The 7937-nt window shown below is 38.1% G+C and overlaps 1 protein-coding gene across 3 annotated transcripts; it reads left to right on the forward strand.

Annotated features, from left to right (window-relative positions):
• Positions 1–1134: 1134 nt before the first annotated feature.
• On the forward strand, positions 1135–6277 carry LOC131049758 (uncharacterized). 3 transcript variants are annotated; one of them, XR_009371607.1, is made up of 3 exons: positions 1135–3039; positions 3748–5391; positions 5650–6277. XR_009371607.1 is itself a non-coding variant. In XM_057983823.2 (2 exons), exons 1-2 carry the CDS (start codon positions 2496–2498, stop codon positions 3780–3782), a joined length of 579 nt encoding a protein of 192 aa, XP_057839806.2. In that variant the 5' UTR covers positions 1135–2495; the 3' UTR covers positions 3783–6277. The 3 variants fall into 3 exon arrangements, 2 of the variants coding, with proteins under 2 accessions (XP_057839806.2, XP_057839807.2); XM_057983823.2 differs by having other exon boundaries at positions 3748–6277; XM_057983824.2 differs by lacking the exon at positions 3748–5391 and having other exon boundaries at positions 1136–3039.
• The last annotated feature ends 1660 nt before the right edge of the window (positions 6278–7937 follow it).

Raw genomic sequence — 7937 nt, forward strand, 5'->3', positions numbered from 1 at the left:
TTGGCCTACTAGGGTTATATAAGGACTGTTATTTTTTGTTCTTGAGTCCTAGGTCGTTTAATAATATGGTTGTTTGTATCAATAAAAAAAAATAATATGATTGTTTGTAATATTATTTGCTTTCTATCTCTCCCTTTATCTCCATCTCCTTACCAAACACTACATCTCTCACTCTCTTCCTCCTTCTATCTTTCCCACTATATCTCTCTCTCCCTCTTTTTATCCCTATCTCTTTCTATATCTCTCTACTTTATCTTCTTTCTATTTCTCTCCATCATTCCCTATCTATATCTCCATATCTCTCTCACTCACACACACATTCCATGTTTCTCCCTCCTTATCTCTATCTCTATATCTCACTCACTCACTCATACATTTTATTTTTGCCTCCCGAACTCTAACTCTATCTTTATCTTTCACTCAAGTGTACCCGCCATCCCCCCTCCCCCCCCCCTCTCTCTCTCTCTCTCTCACACACACACACACACACACACACACACACACACACCTTGCTTCTCCCTCCCTATCTCTATCTCTTTATATTTCCCCCTCTCTACCTCTCTCCCTCTCTATACCACTCCCTCAATGACCCCCCCCCCCCCTCTCTCTCTCTCTCTCTCCCTATCCCCATCCCTATCCCTATCACTCTCTATCTCCATATCTATCTCTATCTCTATCTCTATCCCCTTACTCGCCTCTCTCCCACCCTCTAACTCTATCCCATTCTATCTCTTTCTCTTCCTCTCTCCCTCTCTCCCTATTACAAACATAACATGATTCTATTGGTAATGAAGCTTGATTATCTTCTTGATTCAAAGGTTTTATTTTAATTATGTTTGGATTCCTTTAAGTAGATGTATAATTGATTTGAAGCTATCACTTTTCCATTGTGACCTTTATTTCATAAATAATATCATCCACTAGATAGTCCACCATTTGACCTCATACACTACACAAATGTATACAAAATTTAGAATCATTTTTTTTTTAAATTGACCTTCCACACCTATTCGACATACTCATTGCATTCCAAGATGCAATAGCTAGTATTATATATTTTTTATAAAATATTCCAAAAACAAGACGAGAGATGAAGATTGGAACCTAGAATCCTCCTCCACTCAGCCTCTCCCCTTGAGCACGGAGGGACAAAGAATGGGACTGTTATTAGGTATTGTTAATTATCTTGCATCGTATACCCGAGATAATTTTGCCAACAATTGTCGCGAAGAGGATAGTGGAATTCTTATCTGTATGGTACCGTTTTGTATTTTATGTTTGTTTGGGCTTTTGCGTAGGGTTTTTTAACATCCTTCTAAGGAGAGGCTTCTTGGATGCTTCTTCAACAATTCTCATCCATTCGTTTACTTAGCTCTCAATGCATTGCACCCCATAAAATGTAGGGTGGATATAACTAGTGCTGAATGTTGACATTGGATACTCCATTTCATTCAAGATGAAAGGTATGTATGAAGTTTGACTCTATTGCATCGCAGATCTCATTCATTCGTTTTGGAACCCTAAATGTTTAGTGATGAACGAAGGCTATTGAGTAGTGGTGTGGCTGCTGTGATGAGGATGTTGGAAAAAAATCCATTAGGTCTGGCTAAAGATCTACAAAAACTTCATAACATTCACACTGCAATCTCTGATTTTGGGGTGATTTTGGGAATGGGCGGTTCTAGTAAAATTGCTTTGGCAAAAGAGTTATTGATAGACCTAGATGATGTGTATCATGGGGATCAATCGGATGCTCTAATGCCAACAAAGGACAGCCTTGGAAATGACAGTTTCATTACTGTCAAAAATGGCAAACTTGGCGTCCTAAAATTGCATTACATCTCCTCCATGTATAGAGTGAAAGGACCAAATGCATATCATGCCTCAAAACTCTTTTGTTACCATGCTTTGTTATAAATCCACTTGTTACAGGGATTTGAGGATCTTGTTGAAGAGTTTTTGAATTTTTTCCATGGATTACCATTGTCTCTCAAGGTATTAGGAGGACAGTTATATGGAAAGTTCAAGGATTTTTTATATTCTCATCCCCATATTATACAGAGGCTGAAAGTAAGTTATATCATTTTTTATGAAGAAGAGGGAAAGATATTTTTGAAAATAGCTTGTTTCTTCATTGGAAAATATTACTGTTTGGCCATTTTATGGGATTATGGATGTAATGTAAGCAGCAGAACAATATAACCCATGATCATCAGATCATTCAAATATTTACACAACAAGGTCCCAACTGACCAGGACCTAGCTCCCGTGGGTCACATTAGGGACTTGATGAGGACCAACCCTCCCTTCTTTGATGGTAAAAGTACCGGTCTCGAGGCAGAGACCTGGCTTATCAGTTTGGATCGGTGTTTCGCCATGTTTCCATATAGTAGCAACACCACGGCGAGATGTGCTATCATGCGTCTCGATAGTTTTGGTTCGATCTGGTGGAGATTAGAGGAGGAGAAGATTGGTGTGTGCATTAACACCGTATCATGGGAGATATTTCTAGAAAGATTCAGGGCACGATTTCTCTCACCCCAGTGGAGGCAGTCTTGGGCAGACGAGTTCTACGCTTTGCGTCAGTAGACCAGTTTGAGCACAGGTTCTATGAGCTTAAACAGTATGTCGGGATTGGTAACGATGAGGTAATGCTTGTTCAACACTTCTTGAGGGGTCTAAATGACCGCACCAGTGGAGGAGTGAGAGTGTTTGAGCCAGCTTCAGTTGAGGTAGCCATGGCGAAAGCCAGGTTGGTTGAGCAGAACCTTAGCCGTGCACATGGTGGTCAGTCGGGGGTGCAGATAGGGAGTGTTCCTTTCAGTGGATCCAGAGCTCGTGGGAACCAGTCCCAGCCAACTGCACCATTTAGGAGTCCTCAGGCACCCGCTAAGGGTGGACAGAAGCAGCAGCCGCCGAGACTGAAACAGTTCCAAGGCCAGCAGGGTGGCAACTCTCAGCATAGAAGGAACAGGAACTGGCAGAGGAGCAGACAGGGTCTTCCAGGGCAGTCCTCTCAGGGTGCATCTCAAGCCCTAGGTGATTCTAATAATTTCCTTTCTAGATTGTAACTTTTCATTAATCATTGATATTTTAAGGACATGAGATAATAGATTTCCAGAATCCATGAGACATCATTTGCTATTTTTGAATTTATTGTGTGTGATATTTTTAGCATCAATGTTTTTTATCACACTTCATGATCCATCATCAGGGGTGTTAGAGAGCTCTACATCTCCTTGAGCTCTCTAACACCCTAATGATCCTGATGATGGATCACAGAGTGTGATCTGATACTTTACATCTCATTGAGCTCTCTAACAACCTGATGGTGGATCATGGAGTGCGATCCAATAAATCTCCTCGAACTCTCTAACATTCTGATGATGGATTAAGGAGTGTGTTCTGAAACGTTAATGTAAAAAATGTGGCACACAATAGAATCCAAAAATAGCAAATGAAACCTTGTGTCAGCCTATTATAGTTGTTTTAATGCCCTTCATGTTTTTGGTTTTTCTATTCTGAGCTCTAGATGCTTATCATGCTCTTGATTTGGAAGAATAATGGAAAGTTGATAAATTCAGTAATTTTTTTCTTTTGAGTATTTTTTAAAACCGTCCTATTTGCAGCCTAGCTTAGCGACCATGTAAACAATTTTTTCCATTAACATTTTGGATTATGTAAACTATCTGTAACCTCCTTTCAAATTTAATAAGCTGATTATATTTGGGGTCCAAATTTCCACAGGTTTCTATGTTCAATTGGATGTTCCAAGCATTTGAAAAAGATAACTATGAAATGAGTTTCCCATCACGGGGGTTGTCTGAAGATTTTTCTATTCTTAAATCGCTGGAGCACCTAGAGTTACAGAATTGTGCAATACTATCTTCACTACCTACATGTGGCATGCCAATTTTTTTTTTTGCAACTGCATAGAGTCGAAGATGTTTCCAGTTTCTTTTAAGCAGATAGCATTTTTACAATATATTGATTTATCAAAATATATCAAACCCAGGTTTATGTTAGACCTATTCAAAATCATCAAAGAGAATCTCAAGTTATTGAAAGATGAGAAATTGTAAAAATTGTCTCGTCAAATCACAAATCAGCAGTGTATTAAACTAGATTATGGATGTACAGCATTGGTCAACTAAGCAAATTGTACTTTCTGAAAGTAAAGAGAACATTCTTGAGGGGCAGAACTGGTAAGGAATTTTGAGCACAAGATTGCTAAGACTATTTTGAAAATTTATTTTTCTTGAATCAATTAACATTTACCTACGAAACCCGGGGACGCGTCCCCTACCTGAAAACCCCCGTCCCAGTCCCGGGGACGTTTTGGGGACTTGGGGACGGCCAGGGGACGTCCCCCCCCGTCCCCAAATTGTCAAAATTTTGAGGGGACGTCCCCGAAACGGGGGGACGGCTTCCCTAGCTGTGGGGGACGTCCGTACGTCCCGGGGACGGCTGGGGACGGATTGGGGACGTCCCAGCCGTCCCGGGGACGGCCAGACGTCCCCCACATCTAGGGCTAGGGAAAAATATTAAAATAAAAAATGTCGTATTTTCAATTTTTTTTAATGATGTTTTTTTTAGTGGGGAACTGCGCTGATGGAAGTAGTGAAAATTTAACCTCTGAGTCTGATTAGGCTCCATTATGTATTTTATTTCTTTAATATCTATTATGATATGCATATTGACAATGTGAATGAATTGAAATTCTGAATTATGAGTGCATATTGAGTATTGAGTCTATTGATAATGTTGTATGTTCGATGTTTGCATTCTAAAATGTTTTCATAGTATCATACACATGCTATATCCATGTTTTCATATGAATATAATGTATAGATGCATGCTTTATCCATGTTTTCATATGAACATTTAGAATTTTCCTATATATTTTAAATTTTCCCTATATTTTATACAGCCGTCCCCTTTGCCGTCCCCCCCGTCCCCAAATTTGGGAAAAAAATTTGCCATCCCAGAAACTCGTCCCCCCGTCCCCCCGTCCCCCCGTCCCGGAAACTTGGGGTAACATAGACATTTATTGATTCCTGCCATTTGAAATTTTCATTGGAATCCGGGGTCATCTAAATTTTTTGGATTCTCTGCATCTATTTTGGTTAGTAGTGTAAGTCTTTACCAAAAGCATTTTACAACTGATTAATTTTCAAAGATTGGAGAGTTCGATTGCTCAATCCGACAATTGGCTTTTGAAGAGGCAGAACTAGGTTGCATCTTGATTCAGTGAGACATGACCGTCCAAGATAGCACTTTCATAAGACTGTTGTCCCAGCCTTGAAATTCAACAACTTGAACAGAAAGGTAGCAGCTGATTGGAAAACAGTACTACTCAATGTTTCATTTCATCTGACTACATGCTTTATGGTGAGTATGTATCTGACTAACCACTCAGCACATCCTGTATCTTTTTTTGATCGGTAATGGGCCAAAACCGATAAGATGTACAAATACCCTATTCCCTTTGTGAGATTTGAACTTGTGATCTCTTTCAAGAACACAAGTTCTCCACCACTAGACCAACTCAGGCTGTACAACACATCCTGTATCTTATTCATTTGCTTTGTAATCTATTTTGTGCTATTGAAACTATGTTTCTTCTAATTGTTTTTTATTTTGTTATAGATGCATTGAGATGAGGGGAAGCTGTTGAAGAATATTGTGAGATTTGCATTGAAGGTGATGAGTTTGATTTTACTAGAGGTAGCCAAACAATTCGTTGGACTTGATGAGGCTGCAAAAGACTAAAAACAAACTACACTGCAATCTTACAGAGCAGACAGAATGAAAAAATGGCAGTGGGTGGTTCTGGTAAAACTGCATTTGCAAAGAATAAACACTACAAGAAATGCAACAGTTTTTTTTTTTTAGATGTGAGATGCTGACAGTTTTGAATGAGGTGGATCGTATGTACTGAAATTTGAGATTATGTTGCATTCAAGGGTTGCATGCAAATATAACAGATTTCTGTTATAGGAAATTATTGTGTTCTCAGAATTTCTTCACTTGCCTCATAAGGCTTTGGAAGAATTCATAGCTTCCCAAATAGTCGGCATTGGAGATATGGAATTGAAATCAAGTACTAACCCTTAGTTTAAGAGCCAACTTGTGTTTTCCAGCCTTTTCCTTTTTATTTTTAGCAGAAGTGAAATGAGCATTACTCTCCATTCTTACACAAGGTGGAGATGGTCTTTAGCAGGTCCAGGATGAAATTGGTTGCCAATTCTTAATACATAGAAAATGATATTTTACATGAATTATCCATTGTTTTAAAGAATTTGTCTCTGCCAAATCTAGAGTTTGTTCTACAATTTATGGGAAAAAATTTATGCTTAGAACGATAAGCATAAAATCATGCCTCGAAACCCCTTCTTTTGTACTCCTAAGAAATTAATTAATGTGCTTTTGATTGCACTTAAAGCAAGGAATATAAGAAAAAATAAAGAAATATGTTCAATTATAGAGGGATAAAAGAGAGTTACAAGGATATCAAGGAGAACGCTTTAGTTGTCAGAAGTTTTTTGGTTATATATATTATTTTTAATTGAATCAAAGTTAAATAAGTTATTCAAATACAAGGTTCTTGATGTCAATTTTGCTATAAAAAAGTTATAATTGTATATCCAAAGTACACAAGAATGCAATTGCACTAAATGGGCCATCATAAATGTAATTGTTCTCCATTATAGTTATGGGCAGTCATCAAAAGAATGCTGAAGTACTCATCCAAAGTACACAAAAATACAATTGCAATAAATAATGGACCATCATAAATGTAATTGTTTTCCATTATAGTTATGGACATAGTAAAAAAAAGAATGCTAAATAAAGGAAAGGAGTTTCATAACTTAAGTTCAAAGTTATAAAGAATTAAGCTATTAATACAAAATCACATGCAAGAAAGTGAATCACTTCTAAACATGCAAACACTCTTGTATGGTACTAGATGTTAAATGGTAGAGCTCGATTAACCACAGGCACTTATTTTCCCTCCCAGCAATATAGACATGTCTCTCTCGAGCACAGAGTATATATATCTTGAATGAGATTGCACATCTCATTTTATATGTGAGAGGTGTCTTTTCACCAAGGGTCACCACTCTTCACATGTGGCCCCATTAATTTAATAATTATATTATTAGATAATAATAAAATTATATCATCTCACAACAATAATAATAATATGATTTTATTATCTTACGATAATAATATGATTTTATTATCTCATGATAATAATATTGTAAAGCGGAAAAATCGAACCCTAGTCGTTCTCCCCTCCCCAACTCCAAAGAGAGAGAAGGGAGAGTCACTAGGGTTGATAGTTTTCACTTAGGAGAGACTTTACATTCAAAAGAGGGGTTGAAACCCACAAGATCCAATCCCACACAATGCAAGATTGGATTCTAAATGAGTTTCAAGGGTTAAGACATCAAGGATACCCTCTTTTGTAAAGAATGTAGATAGAAAGATTGAACTAGGAATGCATGTAAAGTAGGAAAGATTCGCTTATAAACAGAGATAGGGATATAGGATGAAGCTGCGGACCTGGAATTAGTAGTAAAATGTCGAGATGGTGCTGTTCTGCAATTTTGAGCAAAAGTTGACGGGACGATGGCGCTCGACGTGCGCACGGTCCTCCGAAAAATCCGCGAAACGAAGGTGGATCTGTTCGTCTCTGCACAAGGATTCCAGATCTTCAATTACAGCCGCGTACCTGCAACCTACACACAGAAAAGAGAGGACGATTGGGGGGTTAGGGATGAGGGGTTTGCCTTTAGGTCAAACCCCGGTTTTGGAATTAACCAAGAAATGAGAATGCTGTAAATGTAAATGTTTGTAATGTAAACAAGTACTGATACCTTGTTGTAAGAATGTTTGTATTCTTACATGCGAAGGTGTAATGTATGTAGTAT

The sequence above is a fragment of the Cryptomeria japonica genome, chromosome 2, assembly GCF_030272615.1.
Source record: "Cryptomeria japonica chromosome 2, Sugi_1.0, whole genome shotgun sequence".
NCBI lineage: Eukaryota > Viridiplantae > Streptophyta > Pinopsida > Cupressales > Cupressaceae > Cryptomeria > Cryptomeria japonica.

What these genes read in the sequence shown, in the direction of transcription:
- LOC131049758 (XM_057983823.2), top strand. Translation starts at nt 2,496, where the DNA reads ATGGGAGATATTTCTAGAAAGATTCAGGGCACGATTTCTCTCACCCCA. An exon ending in GGGTGCATCTCAAGCCCTAG is followed by an intron (nt 3,040 to 3,747) that starts GTGATTCTAATA and finishes AAATTTCCACAG; the next exon opens with GTTTCTATGTTCAATTGGAT.